At 39.5% G+C, this 20,193-nt stretch overlaps 1 protein-coding gene across 4 annotated transcripts in view; it reads right to left on the reverse strand.

Moving 5' to 3' along the window:
* Positions 1-1,554: 1,554 nt before the first annotated feature.
* Positions 1,555-20,193, reverse strand: part of FAM217A (family with sequence similarity 217 member A) — a 30,983-nt gene continuing 12,344 nt past the window's right edge. The window contains exons 1-7 of one of the 4 annotated variants that reach the window (XM_039342711.1): positions 11,123-12,203; positions 9,000-9,108; positions 7,732-7,795; positions 7,601-7,626; positions 5,158-5,226; positions 4,958-5,037; positions 1,555-2,778 (exon numbers count right to left, since the gene is read on the reverse strand). In XM_039342711.1, the coding sequence (XP_039198645.1) occupies positions 1,950-2,778; positions 4,958-5,037; positions 5,158-5,226; positions 7,601-7,626; positions 7,732-7,795; positions 9,000-9,108; positions 11,123-11,289 (1,344 nt within the window). In that variant the 5' untranslated portion in view covers positions 11,290-12,203 and the 3' untranslated portion in view covers positions 1,555-1,949. Of the gene's footprint in view, positions 2,779-4,957; positions 5,038-5,157; positions 5,227-7,600; positions 7,627-7,731; positions 7,796-8,999; positions 9,109-11,122; positions 12,204-20,193 lie in introns of those variants that run through there. The other 3 variants (XM_039342720.1, XM_039342736.1, XM_039342727.1) reach the window with 3 other exon arrangements.

Consider the following 20,193-nt stretch of genomic DNA (forward strand, 5'->3'; position numbering starts at 1 on the left):
CCATCTGCTCAAGGTTGCAAGTCACTTTTGCCAACTTTTCTCCCAAGGGACTTGCTATGGATTACAATAGCGGGCCCCAACCTTTGCGGCTTGGCAGCCTGGCGCTGGGGGAGGGGAACTAGCGGTGGGCCAGTGTGCACGCGCATGTGCACAGCTCAACTTGCATGAGTTGTGGGTCAGCATGCAGCTCAACTTAAGCAAGTTGAGCTGTGCGCACACTGGCCCACTGCTTACACAGCCCAGTTGTGAATAGGCCACTACCCAGTACTGGGCTGCAGCCTAGAGGTTGACCCCTGGATTACAAATTCCCAGGGATTTTGTACTCCATAGCATTCTGCAACACTAACCAACACACATGCTGTAGCGTTTCCACAGCCCCCTTTATGTGTGCCATAGTGCTTGTTCAAGGTACCCCCCCCCCAGCACTCATTCCACCCTGTTCTTGCCACCTGCCTACAACATTTCCTGTGGCATCTGCACCCCTCCAGCCATTCTTGCCTGGAATTCCCACCTCTTCCTGCAGTTCTGAGGTTACAACTACAGCCAGGACTGCTGGGATTGCCACCCAAGCAAAACAGTCACATGGTATTGCACTTTGCAACCACATTGCAAGCAAGGCAATTCTGGTCCCAGTTGAAGTAGCCACATTTAAGGCTACAGGTAATCCTCGATTTATGACAACAGTTGAGCCCAAGTTTTCTGTTGTTAAGTGAGACATTGAGTTTTGCCCCATTTTATGACCTTTCTTGCCACAGTTATTAAGTGAATCATTGCAGTTGATTACTTAGTAACCTGGTTGGCAAGTGAATCTGGCTTCCCCATTGACTTTGCTTGTTAGATAATCACAAAAGGGGATCACATAATCTTGGGACACAGCAATGATCATCAGTATGAACCAATTGATAAGCATCTGAATTTTGGTCATGTGATCATGGGGATGCTGCGAAAGTTGTAACTGCAAAACGGTCATAAGTCACTTCTTTCAGTGCCATTGTAACTTTGAACGGTCACTAAATGGACTGTTTTAAGTTGAGGACTACCTGTACTGCAAAAGTCTGAAGAGCACCGTAATTCTAATGAGTAGCAAAAAGGCATAATATTTAGTTTTCTCTAGGAACTAAATACGTACATTCCCAAATAGAGAGTAGCTGTACTGGAAGTGCATTTATATAGACTTAATGATTACTGTTCTTCATACACATTCAGTATTAATTTCTCAGAATGCAGAGTTGCATATTCACTGTCATTTGAAGCCTACAGTATGTGTGTTCTGGGTCTATGCTAAGCATGCCTTTGTTGAAGGCATTCTGAAACAATCATAGGATTTAATTTGATGTGTTCTTAATTCATTATTTAAAACCAAGAATTTGCAGATGCTTTTTAAGCATTCCTGGGTTCTCTCTGTGCTCAAAGGCAGATTCAGAGTCACCTAAGGGTCATACAGATATAAACACTACTAAGAGTCAACAATTTTAAAGAATTAATACACGGGTTGTAAAATGATTCTAAAAAAGGAATAACAACATCTGGTCAGTAAAGCAATAACACTTTTCCTCAAATACAGCAATTTTTATTCTTCAACTTAATGTTTTATTTCCTCTTTAAAACAGAATGAGGCGATCACTAAGCTGCAATATATACCTTTCAGATGGGCTGTGATTCTAGATTCATAGAGTAGTCCAACACAGTAATGTCCATGCCACCTGTTTTTGCTACTCATTTGGACCGTCTCTTTAACAATAATGTCTATCATTTCATCTGTGGAAACGATGCCCATGTAGCTCATCAAAGAACATAATCTTATGGAAGAAACAAGCAACTAAATCTATTGCTACAAAAATGTTTCTGTTCAAGAATCTAGACACCTCATTCCTATTCACCTACCATCATCCCTTAAAACATGTTTTTTCCCCTTAGAATGTTGATGCATTTAAGTTATTACATGATGCTTACGACGGCTTTGAGGATGAACGCATAGAGGTTGCAGAATTTTTGTGACTGTGAGAGTGTTGACAAGTGCATTTTATGTCTCTTTCTGGCCTAAACAGGCAACATAAGCAATCAAGTGGCCTTGGCTGTTTTGATTGGTGTAACTCTTTTGTAGAAATTGAACGATTGCTAGCAGTCGCAGCTGCAGAAACAGCCTCTTTTTTCTTTTCTCTTAAGATAGTTAAGTGCTGTAACCTTTCCATTTCTACAAGACGCGAGACAATTTTATCAAGTGAGTTATTAAGTGGTGGATTTATAGATGATTTCCAACTATCTGATTTGGATAAGGACAATTTTTTAAAATCCAAATTATTATAGGGTGAAGGAAGAAAATCAGGGTATGGAAACTTGTCGTTTTCAAGTAAAGAGGGAGCATCTTCCTGGTCCATGAAAGGGTCTGTCTTTATGTTAAGATTTAGAGTTTTGAAATATTTCAGCAAAGCTATATTTCTTTTCTCACTCTCGGTCACTTCCTGTTCTTCTACCAAAAGCTTCTTCTCTGTGTGAACACTTCTTTTTTTCAATTTCCATTTACTTGCTGAATGTATGTCATCACTACTACTATCCGTAGCAAGGTAAGAATCTGAAGTGATAACTTCATTGGTCTTTTTGAGAGAGTCTCCATCATCTTTTCTGCAGTTTTTTCCTAATGTGGTCTTCTTAGTTTCTGAATAAGAAACAGGGTGATATCTCTTTGTAAAAGAATGTACCTCCGGATTAGTAGTGGCTAAATGTATAAGACCATCACTGGAGCCAGATGACAGTTCTGCATCAGGTTTATTGAAGTCTCTGAAGAGAAAATGAAAGAAGCTGAAATTGTACTTTATACACTGTCCTCCTGCAAAAAAAAGCATCACCAAATCTGTGAAAAACTACAATTGCATCTGAAGTGCCACACAGAATAATCTGAAGTAAGAGTGACACTTATCAATTACATTTTTCCCAGAGAGGGCAAGAATCAAGCACACAAGTGACTGGAAATATATGGTATCCCATCTAACTTTATCAAAGTTCACGGATCAAAAGAACTCTCTGATCACAGGGCAGGATGCTGCTCCAGTCACCCCTACAGATACCCCCCCCCCATAAAAAAAACATGACTTGGCAAATCTGAGTAACTCTTATCAGCAAAATGTTATGCTTGTCTGTCACAATAGCCAGGTCAGAGAGCAACTTGTTTTTCATTTTTTTTAATAAGGTAATTGGCCTCTCTAAACAGCATTGCAGGATAACAACCTAGGGATACTATAAAGAATGGAGGAGAAGTCATAAGGGAATAATAATAATAATAATAATAATAATAATAATAATAATAATAATAATAATAATAATAATAATAATAATTCAAATTCGCCATTAGTCAATTGCAAAAGTCGCCCTTACTAGGAACTGCTTCTATCTTGCGACAATATCTGTAATACCACCAAACATCCACATCTGCCTATCCCAGGTCCTTGGGAAGGATAGGTAGACAAAAATGCCAAATCCAGTCTGAACATCTGGCTGACTGTGCGATGATTAATAATAATAATAATAATAATAATAATAATAATGATGATGATGATGATGATGATGATGATGATGATAGGCTCCTTGGGTGCAATCCCAAAACAACTGGAGCACCACTTGAACACCATTGGCATTGACAAATTCGCTATTAGTCAATTGCAAAAGGCGGCCTTACTAGGAACTGCTTCCATCCTGCGACGATACCTGTAATACCATCAAACATCCACATCTGCCTATCCCAGGTCCTGGGTAAGGACTCGATAGGTAGACAAAATGCCAAATCCAGTCTGAACATCTGGCTGACTGTGCGATGATCCATAATAATAATAATAATGTTTGGAGAGACTTTGGAGGTCATCTAGTCCAACCCCCTGTTCAGGCAGGAAACCCTATACCATTTCAGACAAATGGCTGTCCAGTCTCTTCTTAAAAACTTCCAGTGTTGGAGCATTCACAGCTTCTGGAGGCAGATTGTTCCACTGATTAATTGTTCTAACTGTCAGGAAGTTTCTCCTTAGTTCTAGGTGGCTTCTCCCTTTGGTTAGTTTCCATCCATTGCTTCTTGTCCTGCCTTCAGGCGCTTTGGAGAATAGCTTGACTCCCTTTTCTTTGTGGCAGCCCCTGAGATATTGGAACACTGCTATCATGTCACCCCTCGTCCTTCTCTTCATTAAACTGGACATTCTCCTCCCTTACTGCCCCAGTTATGTTTGAACATGATTTCAAATTTGTGCTCAGTTAAGTTTACTTTTTTTCTTCTTCCAGCAGTGCTCTAACATCTTTTTCTACTGCTTCAACTCTTGCATGTCACCAGGATGAAGGGAATTGCTGCAAGCTTGCCTAGAAATTTCTTAAGGGCCCACAGGACACCAAATAGGTACAGAAACCACCCGGGCTGAGTCATCTTAATCAGGCTATTGGTACTGTGGAGATCTTGAGTAGCCAGTTTCGTCTGGACTAGCAAGTGATTTGCCCTCCACAAAAGATATATATAGAAATGCCCCTCCTACTCGACTTTCTACATACCAGCTCTCAAACAAAAGTGATTGTGTGAATAGTCACCAATGGAGACCCTAAACTCCCCAATTCTGCTTAAACTGGCCCTGAGAGCATGGCAATTCAAACTGCTCAACATAGGGACTTTTAAGATTGCTATTAATTATTAACAATTGCTATTAAGAGTTAACATTAATAAATAGCAGCCATTCATACAGAGAATTGCTTTTCTCAATGTCTATCATACTTGTTTTTTCGCAATTAATTTTTTAAAAAAAAATCCTGTTGGCATCATTTTGCACATACCAATCCACTCAGAAAAATAATTTCCAAAGAGTGTTTTAAAATGAGTTCAATGCTTGGCAGTTTATTAGTGAAGATGTTGAGTGGAAAGCATCTTGCTTGTGCCCTCATTCTATTTAATTTCTTTTTTTAAAAAAGAAAAGCAATATATTTTTTTTACCTGCTCACTGAATTATTGTCTTGATTAGGAATATGGTTCCAGGAATGGAGTTGCCTTTGTTTGTTGCTATTGGAATTCAGCTGAAAAATGCAAAACAGTTTTAACAAAAATACGATTGGTATGCAACTTGGAAAAATAGTTGAAATTTAAGCAGTTGAAAGTAAATTGCATTATGAAAGAGTTTTGCAAACTTATACTACCTGTGCTGTCCTGGAATTTTTTGACATGCTAAGAGTTGTCAACTGTTCAACTGCAGCTTTATAGTGGTCCTATAAAAGAACAGAGTCACTGTAATATTTATAAAACAAAACATGCATTATAAAATGCAGTAACTATTTTGAGCTATGTGTTTCATTGTAGTAATCAGTGCTCAATCATTGCAGGGTGCAAATATGGCTGACTGCCTTCGCAGCGTTTATTCTTTTTATACAGTCTTCCAAGCAGCAAAAGTTTAACATGGCAATAGCATAGCAATAGCATTTCATTGGTTAAACTCCTTACCAATCCTTAAGGATAGAAAGCCAGAGGTCCAAAACAGGCTGCAGTTTGTTGCAACATCCTGTTGGTGTAAGCTAGCTGATATCAGGCAGGTGAGGTCATTGTACCAGCCTGGGGTAGTTTCCCACATTACCATGGTGATGTGAAGGGGTGAGATTATGTAGAGAGAAGAGGCAGGCTTTGGAGGGGCAGTTTGCTGCTCACGACCTCTACCTGGCCCCTATCTCTACATCTCATCTCAAGCCTGTACATAATTCCACGTGTTGGCCTGTGAAATTCCACAGATGTGCAACTCATACTTAAATATTTTTGTGGACTTAGCATAACAATTGTTGCTGAAATTGTTGGACTTACATACAAACTACAATAATTGCCTATTTACTGGTGAATCAGCTTAACATAACCTTAATACCAATGCTAAAACAATTCTATCGCTAAACCAGAAGGTTCCAATCACAGAATGTTTTGAATGGTGTCCAATATGATTCCTTGCCAGCTGGCCAGAAATTATGATGAAAATAAGGCTGAGTCTTTTCATCTTCTTCAAAGCTTCCCTTTGCTCTAAATTCCAAACAGGACTGGGGGAGGGAGGGGGGCATGCAAAGGCTTAGAATACATTGGACTCTTAGTTTCTACTGCTTATCTCCATCCTCACCCCACCTCTTTGGAATTTTCCAGACTTTAAAACAGTTGGCCTCAAAGGCTAGCATACAGACAAAGAGGGCAATAAAATATTGGATTCACAGAAAGGGAGAATTGATACGACTCCTGGGGTCCAATAAGAGGAAGCAGGCTTCAAAATAAACATGCATGGGACTAGTATTTCGTGGAAGAACTGGAAAACCAAGATTTAAATGGTTTAGAGAACACTGACGTCAATTCACACCTGAATAATGTATGCAATACTTTCTTTGAAATAAAAATGTCCCACCAATAATCTTGCAGCTGTTATAAGGTTCAACATCAAATTAGTTTCTTTAACATCAACATCTACAATAATATCCAACAAAAATAATTGCGGAGTAAACTTAATCTTTTTCTTAAAAATCTTTTGAATATTCCACCAAATCTTGATCCAAAAAGCTTTAATATCTCTACAAGTCCACCAAATGTGGAAATAAGTTGCATCTAAATTTCCACATCTCCAACATTTAGGCTGTAAATTCAGATACATGCGGGACAACTTTTGGGGATCCAAATGCCATCTATAAAACATTTTATAAAAATTTTCTCTCAAATTTTGCACTTGAGTAAATTTTACATTTCTAACCCAAATTGTCTCCCATGTATCTAATAAAATCGGCTCTTGAATATTTTGCACCCATTTGATCATACAATCTTTAACCAACTCTGTTTCAGAATCCAATTCTATTAAAACATTATAAATTCTTTTTATATGAGCTCGACTTTGATCTTTAATCTGTTTTACCAAATTCACATCCTCTAAAGTAATTCCAACCTTTTGATCTATACTCCACCTCAATAACGATTATAATAAAACTAAGAATATACAATATTTTCTTGCTTCAACTCATTTAAAGGCTTTAATTGCCAATGCTGCCCAACCAAACTAAATAATTCCTTATAAGAAATCTTATCCAAATTTACTCCCCTAGATACTCCCTCGATCATGTGTCCTGTAGGAAGTAGAATTTGTTGCCTACTTTGGAATGGATACTTAAAGTGTCTAATTTAGCAGATATGGCGAAGATCTCTGCCTATTTGAAGGACCATTCACAAGAAAGATATATTATGGTTTGGAGAAGATGGATTGATTATATTCAGAAGAAATATGAAATTGAAAAGTATTATCTTGCTTTTGAGTAGATTTTAGATAATTATTAATAGCTTTAATTATATTATTATTTTTGACTTAATTTGTTAATATTTGTATTGATAAGGAGTTAAAGTGTCTTATGGTTTTGATTGATAGTATAGTTGGTTTATGTTAGTTGGATTATATTTGTTTATTCTTTTGTTTTACCCTGTAATCAGCTCTGGGAAATGGGGGGAGGGGGGAAGGGGTGGGGGGGTTTATATTGTAATAAATTTATAAAACTTTTAATAAAAAAAAGAAATAAAAATGTCAATTTAGCATAGGTCGCTATAAGATTATTAAAGGAGTTTAATATTTTTTGCCCTTACCTTGTAAAATGTGCTTGTAAGAATGCCTGCAAAAGACCAAAAGTAACCTTTATTTATCTATATAAATTGTTTTGTAATTTCTTAACATAAAGAACATCTACACTCGAACGCACCTCCTGTGGAAAGCTTACCTTCTGGTGAATGAAATTTCTTTTCAGCAGAACAGTCAGTTTCCAGACCACAGACATATGATTCCTGTAATTAAGTTCATGTTTAGTTTTACTAACTGCATATACATAAACTATACATTTTACTTGTATTATTTTGGTAATAATAATACACAGTTACCATCCACAGTTACCCTGAAGTTTGTTGCTCTAATAAATTAAACATTGCTCCAATAGCTAAGGTGCATTCTGAAAAGCACTAAACAGTTCATTTGAGCCACATTTTAGGAAAGGTTATTTTAGAATGTAGAACTAACCCTATTTAATTATATCATCTTAAGTTTCCCTCAGGTTGAGTTTGACTCAATATGCAGACATGTCCTTTTGGGGGGTAAGAATACAGAAATGGTTTGCCATGGCCTCATTCTGGATTTTCTTTTATTTTTTTATTTCCCAGTCTAATTACATATAGGTAATTCTATAAATGGGAGAGTTCAAATGTGTGATAATACGTGTGCATGTAATTACGTTCATGTGCATGTAAGTCACATGAAATACAGCATATAAATGAATTTGACTTATTCTTATGAATTTATTCTTATGAATGTGACAAAATATTTTTTCAATCTTAATCTTCATTTTATTTATTTCTTATTTATAATTTTTCTTGCTATCAACAAATATTCAACATATGGTATGTGCTTCTGAAAAAAAAGTTTTCTTTAAAAACAATGCCCAAACCTTCAGAACAATGTGCTTGGTTCAGTAGAGTATAACAGTGCCTGCACTATAGAAAAGTATTCAGTTGTGACTACTTTTGTTCAATTGTGGTCTTGAGATTTGGGTATATTTTGCTTCTTCAAAATGATAATGAAGTATATTTATAAAGCCATACAGCACTTTGAATTCAGTTTTAGGACAGATGTTCCAGCAGATTTAGGAGTACAGATGTAGCATTTGCCTGCAAGTATTTAAAACAACCACATCTTTTCCTAGGATTATATGGCAGTTCTGGTGGGTAGCTGCGTGTTCCTAAAGCAGGGGTTCTCAACCTGACTGAGGAATTCTGGGAGTTGAAGTCCACAAGTCTTAAAGTTGCCAAGGTTGAGAACCCCTGTAAAGGTACAATCGCTTTGAGGACTTGTAGATAGCAGGTTCTTGCTCCCATGTGTTCTGAAGCACTATAGCTCTAATTATATGACAAACCATCCATTTATCATTAAACAGCAGACATGGTATAGAATGGGTACTGCATATAAGATTAGATTCATTTGATAATGAGATTCATGTACCTGGTGAGATAAGGTGCTGATTGGCAGCATTGTCCCATAAATACCAGGAACAGCTTCTTTTTTTCCCTTCAGATAGGCAGGTTTGTCAACCCTGCTTTTTTCACCCAGCCTGTATGCAGATGAGAATTAGGAAAGACAAAAAATATATACCTCAGGATGAGCAAGAAATGAAAATAATAATAGATTGTTAATATAGGAACAAAGGACAGAGCTCTGCCAAATTATATTTTACAAGGTTTAACATGCCAAAGTTAAATTAAAAAAAAATACTCTGGAATAGTGAGAGGATATAGAGAAATTATGGACAGGAATGACAGACTGCAAAGCAACAGTAAGAGCAGTTGTTAAAGATCAAAGGGAAAAAAGGCAAAATTGAAGGTTTGGGTTTTTTATTCTCTAAAACCGAGATATTCTTTACTTTAGCCCTCTGAAAGAGACATAAGTCTTATTTCTTCAGGAAGAAGAAGCCGTTTCTATGTTTCAGCACAGTAGAGGAGAAAGTCAGATTTCAAGAATTAAAAGGGCATTTATAAAGGGCTATCAAAGTCTGGAAGTTATTTTGGAGAGAAAAAGAAGCAGAGCTCTTAGTGTTTGTTCTTAAAGGCAATAGTGTATTTAGGTGGTATAATGGATGACCAGTCGGGCTGTAAGAAACTTAAATGAATCAAGTACATCATAATCTTATAAATGATACCAAAATAGTGGGAGGATATATGTTTTGCCTTACAGGGACACACAGATGCTATCTAAAATGGAACATTTAATTAAAAGTGTATTAAAGGATTGGAAAATCATAACCCTGCAACAAAATGGCTTCTGTAAAGATATGCTGTTGCTTTCTCCTGAAATTGCTGAAAATAGATTGTATATTTGTTTAGAAATGAATTGGGAATAAAAGACAATATATTGTGTGAATGGTAGACTAAGTAAGTAAAAGAGTTGTGATAAAAGTACAAATCCTACTTGATTTCCTTGGCTGCTTGAAAGAGTGAAAAAGAGATTACTGTATTTAGAAATGAATTCATTCAGAAAAATTAGATTGCAGTGGTCATACTAATCGGAAGAGGCAGAGCTAGAAAAGAAAGGACAATATGGCATCTTAAGTACCAGGATAATAAACCAGCAGCCCCAGATATTTGGGATTATAATCCTTTAATATTTCCATGCTTGTTGGAAATGAGACTAGCTATACTTCCAAATATGCAGAAAGCACAAGGTGGCTTATCAGGTGGAAAGGTAAACCTTTAATTTTATAATATCTCTGTGACTATTTTTAAAACACAAATTATGAAATTAACTGGGATTAAATGTACTTTCTGACCAAAATACTTGTTTACATTCTCATTTATGTTTGTCTATATAGATGCATCTTAAATATGCATGCCACATGTAAAAACCTGAAAGTGGGCAGTATAATATGGAGCAGCTGAGATTAAATCTATTCCTCCTTACAACCCTGGTTGATTGGATCATGCTTGAAACAAGTGATCCTTAGACACACCACAACAAGAGATGTCAGTCTCCTGTCAAGGTAGTGGTTGAAGTCCCCTTTAAAGCTAGAGACAAAGCATTGTCAACTCCCACACATAGTGCCCTCTTCCAAGTCAGAGTCGCCAGCAGTGCTTCCTAAAAAACCCCAAGATTTCATGCTCAAACAAACCTAGATTCTACATACACACACACACAAGATAGCACAGAAATCGCCACACATCCGTTTTAAACTAACCTATTTTTACCTATTTAATCAGGGTTTCAGACTCTGAACACAAAAACTCAACAAAAAAACCCAACATTTGTATTAAATTTTTACCTATTTAATCAGGTTTCATACGCAAAAAAACCCCCAGGTTCGACACACACAAAAATAACAAAAACACAATAACTCAGTTTTAAACTAAATTATTTTTACCTACCTAATATTATGTAATGTATAGAAAAACATTAAATTTTAAAATAATATTACAAAAATCTAGAAACCTAGCTAGAGCAAGCGCAAAGCAAGGGCGGTCCGACTTGGCCGTAAGACAGGCAGGAGCACCTCTCGTTGGGAAGCGCGCATTGCTCGAAGCGCGCTTGTTTGGGGTGTCGGGGATGCCCACCCGGCCTTCGCCTGCGTTCCCTACCCTGGGAAGTTTGTGAAACTTCGCTGCGTTTCTTTCTTAGGAGGAGAAGAGGGCGCAGACCGCCCACTCGCTGGGTACATGCTGGGGTAGGACGCGGCGGAGCGAAATTTGGGCTTAGCGCCTTGCGCCTCGGCCTTCAGAGTGTGTTGCGGGCCGCTACTCGCCATGGAAATAGCTCAGTCGCCGCCGCAGCCTGCCAGGACCCTCGGGTTTCTCAAGGGCGAGGTGTCCGCCTGCTTCCTTCCCCTGGCGTCGCTTTTCCCCCGCGCCTCTTTCTGGCCGCTCGCTCTCTTCCTAGTCCTGATGGGGCGCATCCAGTTGGGCTCTCTCGGGAGAAAAGAGCAATGGCAAAGGGTAAACTCTCTCGGGCCGATATAGCCCTGCTCGGGTTGTGTGAAATGCTCCCCTCGCCTGGTTAGTGGGGTCATAATGAAGGCAACTGTAGTGGGCCTGACGCAGTGTGGAGATTGTGCGGTGAGAGATAGGATTCATTGCGAGCTCTTACAGGCGCCTACATCTTTGGGGAGCGATCTGCCTTTGGCAGGGAAGTCTTTTAAAGTCTGTGCCATAATCTTTGGGGGGGGGGGGGAACAAGACAATGTTTCGTTGTTTTTTCCTACAACAGATTAGCTCATGCTATTAGCTCATGCAAACCCGATGTAGATATGTCGGGTTTTTTTCCTCTCCTCCCAACTTCTTGATTTTTTAAATCAAAATGTCAGCAGCCTGGACTTTCTCCCTTTACCAAAAGCAGCTAAATAACAAAAGATAGAAGAACACTTTGCATGAAAAGGATCTGTAAGTAAAATAAATGCTGCTTTTATTTCAAACAAATTTGATGTGTTAGTGTAAGGTCCCAGTCCCTTGAACTTGAGATACCATATCAATCTAATCAGATAATCCAAGCGGAGACTTCTTCAGCAAGCAGCACTTTATTTGATCAAATTAAGCAGCTGGGTGGCCAACAATCTGGAATGCTGGCAGAGTTACATCCAGAAGTGCCACTAATTAGAAAATTGGTAGGATTGCTTTATAAACTTTGTTAGCCAATGAAAATCAGACAACAGAGCCATTACATAATAACAACAACAACAACAACAACAACTGGTGTGGTAGCTGATGCAGTACAACAGCATCTAGTTGAAAACAATCTCTTTCCACCTGAGCAGAAAGGAAACCGCCCCAATAGCAGAGGAACAATACACACACACACACACACACACACACACACACACACACACACACACACACATTGCTTACTGGTGTACACCGCTTAGAGAGTGCTTGCACTTAAAGCGGTATATAAGTCTCATAAATAAATAAATAAATAAATAAATGATCTTGGAAAACTGTAAGAAAAAGAAGACCAACCTGAATGTGGCATGGATTGACTACAAAAAGGCATTTGACTCTCTGCCACATGACTGGATAATCAAGTGCCTAGAAATAACAGGAGTCAGTAGAAACATCAGAAAATTTGTGCAAAGATCGATGGCACAATGGAAGACACAGTTGCAGATCAATGGTGAGAGACAGGGAGAGGTTAATATCAAGAGAGGAATATTTCAAGGAGATTCATTGTCACCATTACTATTTGTTATTGCACTGTTTCCTCTGTCAACAATACTGAATAACTCAGGACATGGCTATCAAATATCAAAAACATCTACCAGACTATCCCATCTCCTTTACATGGTTGATCTGAAGCTGTATGGAAAAACATCATCTGAAATAGAATCGCTGCTCAACACTGTCCGTATATATAGCCAAAATATTGTTATGGAGTTTGGCTTGGACAAATGTGCCACACTTAACTATCAAACAAGGAAAAGTAGTGAAAACTGAAGGAATCAAGATGCCCCACGAAAATAACATTAAGAGTCTGGATGAGGAAGATTACTAAAAATACTTGGGTATCCTTCAAGCTGACAACATCAAGCACACTGAAGTCAAGAAAAAGATTAGAGGTGAATACATCAAGAGAGTGAAGAGGATCTTAAAGTCCAAACTCAATGGAGGAAATACCATAAAGGCAATCAACACCTGGGCAATCCCAGTCATTAGGTACACAGCTGGAATAGTGGACTGGACTCAAGCAGAACTAAAAGCAATGGATAGGCAGACCAGAAAAATAATGACAATGAATCATGCCCTTCATCCACGCAGTGACATTGATAGACTTTATCTAGCAAGGCAAATAGGTGGGCGTGGAATGCTACAAGTACATCAGATGGTTGAAGAAGAAAAAATGGCTTTGGAAGAATATCTGAAGAACAATGATGAAGATGCACTGAAATTATTATATCAGGAAGGCTTACTAACTACTGGAGAGACCAAACTGGCCTACAAGAAAGACCAAATGAAGAACAAAATAGAGGCATGGGAAGACAAAGCACTACATGGCCAATACATTAAAAAATAGCTGGGAAAGCAGATATTAACAAGACCTGGCAATGGCTAAGAGCAGGAAAATTGAAGAAAGAGACCGAGGGACTAATTCTGGCTGCACAAGACCAAGCCTTAAGGACAAATGCATATAAAGTCAAAATGGAGAAGACAGCAACAGACAGTAAGTGCCGCCTAAGCAAAGAAGCTGAAGAAACAGTGAACCACCTGGTAAGCTGTTGCAAGAAGATTGTACAGACTGACTATAAGCAGCGGCATGACAAAGTAGCAACAATGGTGCATTGGAAGATCTGCAAAAAATATCATTTGCCTGTAAGCAAAAACTAGTGGGATCATAAAATAGAGAAAGTCATAGAAAATGATAAAATTAAACTGCTCTGTGACTTCAGAATTCAAACAGACAAGCACCTGCAACATAACACCCCAGACTTAACAATTGTCGATAAGAAAGACAAAAAAGTCTGGATAGTGGACGTGGCAGTGCCTGGAGATAGCAGAATAGAAGAGAAAGAACTGGAGAAGATAACAAAATACCAAGACCTACAAATAGAAATAGAAAGACTGTGGCAAAAGCAAGCAAGGGTAGTACCAATAGTCATAGGCTCCTTGGGTGCAATCCCAAAAAACTGGAGCACCACTTGAACACCATTGGCATTGACAAATTCGCTATTAGTCAATTGCAAAAGGCGGCCTTATTAGGAACTGCTTCCATCCTGCGACAATACCTGTAATACCATCAAACAACCACATCTGCCTATCCCAGGTCCTGGGTAAGGACTCGATAGGTAGACAAAATGCCAAATCCAGTCTGAACATCTGGCTGACTGTGCGATGATCCATAATAATAAAGTTGGAAGGGACCTTGGAGGTCATCGAGTCCAATCCCCTGTTCAGGCAGGAAACCCTACACCATTTTGGACAAATGGCTGTCCAATCTCGTCTTAAAAACTTCCAGTGTTAGAGCATTCACCGCTTCTGGAGGCAGGTTGTTCCATTGGTTAATTGTTCTAACTGTCAGGAGATTTCTCCTTAGTTCTAGGTTGCTTCTCTCTTTGGTTATTTTCCATCCGTTGCTTCGTGTCCTGCCTTCAGGAGCTTTGGAGAATAGCTTGACTCCCTCTTCTTTGTGGCAGCCCCTGAGATATTGGAACACTGCTATCATGCCCCCCCCCCTCCTTCTCTTCATTAAACTAGACCAGGGGTAGGCAACCTCGGCTTTTTTATGACTCATGGACTTCAACTCCCAGAATTCCTGAGTCAGCATAGCTGTCAGCATAGAGTCATAAAAGAGCTGAGGTTGCCTATCCCTGAACTAGACATACCCAATTCCAACAACCGTTTCTTATACGTTTTAGTCTCCAGTCCCCTAATCATCTTTGTTACTCTTCTCTGTACTCTTTCTAGAGTCTCAGCATCTTTTTTACATCGTGGTGACCAAAACTGGATGCAGTATTCCAAGTGTGGCCTTACCAAGGCATTGTAGAGTGGTATTAATACTTCACGTGATCTTGATTCTATCCCTCTGTTAATGCAGCCCAGCACTGTGTTGCCTGTTTTGGCAGCTGCAGCACACTGCTGGCTCATATTTAAGTGTACGCTCCCTTATTCCCTCCTTCAGTATATCCCATCCATGTACATGTTTCCCACACTTGCGTGAAATTTCTCTGGGGCAAAAGCTAATTACAAAACGCAAGAAAGCAACAGTTAGACTAAACAATTTCCCTTTGTTCCAGAACTCTTCATTAGAATGAGACCTTCAGAGAGAATTGGAAGAACAACTGCTGTAAGACCTTTCCTTAATCTGTTAGGGAAGAACTAAATGGGTCATTATGTCTTGATGGGGGTGAAGAAGGAGAGTGCAAAAGTTGGCATGAAACTCAGCATTAAGAAAACCAAGATCATGGCATCCAACCCTCTCAATTCCTGGCAAATAGATGGGGAAGAAATGGAGGTAGTGACAGATTTTATTTTCTTGGGCTCCAAGATCACTGCAGATGGGGACTGCAGCCAAGAAATTAAAAGACGCTTGTTTCTGGGGAGAAAAGCTACGGCAAATCTAGACAGCATACTAAAAACAGAGACCCTGCCAACAAAAGTGCATATAGTCAAGGCCATGGTTTTCCCAGTTGCAGTGTGGCTGTGAAAGTTGGACCATAAGAAAGGCTGAGCGCCAAAGAATTGAGGCCTTTGAACTATGGTGCTGGAGAAGACTCCTGCAAGTCCCCTGGACTGCAAGGCGGATCAAACTGGTCAGTTCTAGAGGAGACAACCCTGGCATCTCTTTAGCAGGCCAGATCCTGAAGTTGAAACTCAAATACTTTGACCACCTAATGAGAAGGAAGGACTCATTGGAGAAGAGCCTAATGCTGGGAAAGATTGAGGACAATAGAAGAAGGGGACGACAGAATGAGGTGGCTGGATGGAGTCACTGAAGCAATAGGCGTGAGCTTAAATGGACTCCAGAACATGGTAGAGGACAGGAAGGCCTGGAGGAACGTTGTCCATGGGGTCGCGATGGGTCTGACATGACTTCGCAATTAACAGCAACTAACAACAACACTTGGATGTCATCATTACAACTAATTCGTCCATTTACCAGCTTCTGGGGAATTAAGAACAAGCTTAAAGACAAACCAAAATCAGAAGGAAAGGTTCCTCTGGGAAAACTCAATTGAGTTCTTATTTACTTATTTACTTACTTACTTACTTATTTTTGTATTAAATTTATATGCCACCCATCTCACTGTTGAACAACTCTGGGGAGCTTACGTTGGCAAAACAATGCCTGCTCACAGCTCAGATCTCAATATCTGAGCAGTTCTCAGCCATAAAACATGAACTGGATGTGCTGAAAGGTGATACAGAGGGTTTATTTTCAAAAGCATGAAACTCAACTTTTTATGCTGATCAAAGCTGATGCTACCGATCCACTTAACCCTCTTATCCCAGGGCATGTATACTATTAAAAATCAAGAAATTAAGGGAAAAGTAAAACAATCTGGCAAAATGCCACAGTACCCAAATATTTGTTCTAATAACTCTGTAATTCTTGCTAAGGCAAAAGGGATAGACTTCACACATACTAAAGCATCCATGGTTGTTTCTAAGTATTTATATTCCCCCTTTTAAAACGTGCTGAGGTCAATATCCCTCTCTCTTCCCCCCCTTCCCCTATCTTTCTGTCTCTCTTTCTCTCCTCTCTCCCCCCCACTTCAAGTTGGCAAGAGAAGCAATGGTGGAGCTGATTCCTCACTAGAACTCCTATCACAAAGAGCTGTTTTGCATTCCTGGCAGTTTATGTCACTCCAAATATTTCTGGGTATCTTGTCCAGCATTCATACTTTATCCCTGGACTACCAGAGCCTCTGACACGGTATGGCAAGAGAGGCAGGAGGAAGAACAGAGCTGCTCCATGCCCCAAGGCAAAACACTGAAAGCTGGGCAATGTACGCTGGCATAATTTTCCTAAAAATTTGAGTCCAGAAGAAAGGGGCATTGGCCGCGAGAAAGAGTCCTAAAATGTTAGATCCAATCATATGTGCAATTTAGCATTAAATATTGCTTAAATTAACAGCGAGTCCACTAGCGGTCAATAAAATATTGCCAAAAAAACACAATTAGTTTTAATACTTTTAAAAGCTTTTATCACCATTTTTAAAACTTACATACAGTGTTACCAGAATATAGCTCATCCTTTGCAGCATAAAATTTACTGAATAGTGGGTTTTTTTTTTCCTCAAGATTAATAGACTGGAATGAAGTCAGGTGCCATAAGTAGTGCACGTTCCATGTTTTTCTTCTGAGCTTTTAAAAAACTTTTCGTCCAGTTGATCTTCTTCTTGTGCCATATCCATTATCGGACGTTGGCGATCATGTTGCCGATCCTGTTTTTATCAGCAGCCGCACGAAAAAGTGCTGCTGAGTTTTGTCCAAACCAATCCCTTAGATTTTGAAGCCACGATGTTCTTCTTCTGCCTGGACCTCGTTTGCCTTCACTCTTTCCCTGGAGGATTAAATGGAGTATGCTGGGTGTTGCATCACATGTCCGAAATATTCTAATTTTCGTTTTTTAATTGTTTTGATGATTTCCCTTGGCTTTCCCAGGCGGCTTATCACCTCATTTCTTGTCAACCCAGCTTATACGTAACAGCTGCCTGTAAATCCACATTTCAAATGCTTCTAGTCTCTTCTGATGGTCTTCTGTCAGAGACCAATTCTCTACTCCATAGAGCAGGATAGAAAAAATATAGCATCTGACAAGCCTGATTTTCAGTCTTGGCTTATGTCATGACTGCAGAAGACCTTTTTCATTTTGAAGAATGCTGTTCAGGCTTTTTCTATCCTTGTCTTTACTTCAATGGTCATGTCCCAGCTTTCATGTAAATTGAAACTGAGGTTGCGTGATCCTTTCAACTATTATTACCAACAGGTTTACCACTTTAAGGAGTTTGCGATAGTTTCTTTTGGAGGATAAAGTGATTTACGCCTTGTCATGTTTCCAACCAAACTTTAAAGAAATGAATATGTGGCTAAAAACTAGATATTTAACCAACTAAATCTAACCATATGTAATTTTGTTATAAAAAACCCCCACAAAATCTAAACTTAACTAATATTAAAAAACTTTAAAACTAATTAAATAACTTAGAACCTAGATAAAAAGGTGCAAAAAAAAAAAAAGATCACAAGACTAGAAAATTGATGAGCACTGAAAATCAATACTGTGAGTCTCTAAGCTCACTAAGCATCAGCTTTCCATTTTACAGTGTTAATATGTCATCAATCACCAGGACATTATGATGCAAAGTACAAAGTATAGATGCAGTCTGAGCAAAGCAAAATAAAGTGAAATTAGCAGTTTTTGTGACTTGAAAACTATGCTGTTGTTACTGTACGTTTATCAGTTATGGTCAATCTTAACTACATGGTCATATTTAGATAACAATGTTTAGTGCTGTAAAACACCAATCATTACATTATTTAGGAGAACAATACATACTAATTTTGAGAGAAGGCTGAAGCTCTATTCCACTAACACAGCAGTTCTCAACCTGTTGGTCGTGACCCCATTTGGGGTCGAATGACCATTTCACGGGGTTCGCCAAACAACGCAGTCCACCATCTTTTCCCCTTTTCCTTAGCTGTGCTACTCCCTTTTATTGTATTGGCTTTTGAAAGCCAATAGAATAGACTCTCTTGAATAGAGTCTAATTCTATTGGCTTTCAAAAGCCAATAGGAATTGTCCAGGCTGTCTCTGCCCTGCTGAGTCCGCCAAAAGTCCCATTCTGCAAATGGTGCTACAAGTTGTCTGCAGCGAAGGCGAGCTGTTTGGAAGTTTCCACCCCTCCCTGCTGAACAACTACTAAAAATGTAAGTAAAAGAAGGCCAGGGGTGGGAGGTGGGAGGCCAGCGGGTGCAGGGAGGGTTGCTGGCACGCGTGGGGCCCGGCGGGTGCCTTATCTCCCTTGGGCTGGGCCAGCTGGTGGTCCAGCCAGTGGTCAGCCTGCTCCGTCTCTGTCACTTGCCAGCTACGCCTTGGCCAGCACAGGGGGCGGCACCACACATGCACAGCGCTCCCAGGCAGGGAAAGTCCTCGACTTACGACCAGTTGGGAGTCGCGGCATTAAAAAGGTTGAGAACCACTGCACTAACAAGACACATGAGAAACTCAAATAACTCCTTAAATGAGAGCACATGTGTTTCTTTCAGCCAAAAAGAAATAAAATTGCTCCCCTCATCTAACAACAAGAAAACAACATCTCTACATGGAATCCATCTAAGAAATCTACAAATTCTGGATGTTGATCATGGCCATATTTATATTTATTTCAACAACTTTTACCTGCTCTTAAATTTTGCCAAAATAAGCACCAAAAGGAGGCAGTATGTGTGTGGGGGTGGGGGGGGGGGCAAAGCGTTTGCCAACAATTAGAGTGAGGAAGCAGCCCCCTCTCCTTCATTCCTCCTGACCACATGATCAAGAAGCAAACTTGCCTCAGCACACACAGTTGGAAACTTGTTGCAGTAGTTTGACCAACCCTTAGATTTGGGGAGATGAATCATCTTTCACATCTTTTGAAACCACCTCGGGTACCTATTGCAGTGGTTGAGAAATCCTGCATTTGAATCCAATGATTAGAAGTCTTTTTTACAAAAGGGAAGAGTACTAAAGTGTGGGAAATCAGCCCCCCCCCTCCAGGGAAGGAAATATTAAAAAGGTAGAATATTATATTTCCTCAAAGGATCTTAAAAAGGCAGAAAAACATGCCCAGTCTTTTTTTAATAGCCCCAAGTCGCCTCCCCCAAGCAGAAACCAGCTCTGTAGAAATGCAGGTATCATAATCCTTTCAGAAAGACTGGTACCAGGAAGCTTAGAGCTGATGGAATTAGAAAGACAAAGATCTCTAGAACTAACAACCCCTCACTCAAAAAAATCCAACACAGGACATAGCCATCAGCCACAGCCCTAGGGAAGCAGGATATGACCTTTAGGACATAATAGGATTAATCCACCACCATCAGAATACCAAAAAGGTACACTGAACCTCAGGTCAAAGTTCCTGCCACAGGAACAACTCCAAACACAAAAGCCCAAGAAGGTATAAAAACCCACAACTCCCTGCTCCATGTGGTCAGCTTTTCCAGAGCCATGCTTCTGTCTGGC

This window comes from Crotalus tigris, unplaced genomic scaffold, assembly GCF_016545835.1.
Source record: "Crotalus tigris isolate CLP2741 ecotype Arizona unplaced genomic scaffold, ASM1654583v1 scf7180000017551.9496454, whole genome shotgun sequence".
Lineage (NCBI taxonomy): Eukaryota > Metazoa > Chordata > Lepidosauria > Squamata > Viperidae > Crotalus > Crotalus tigris.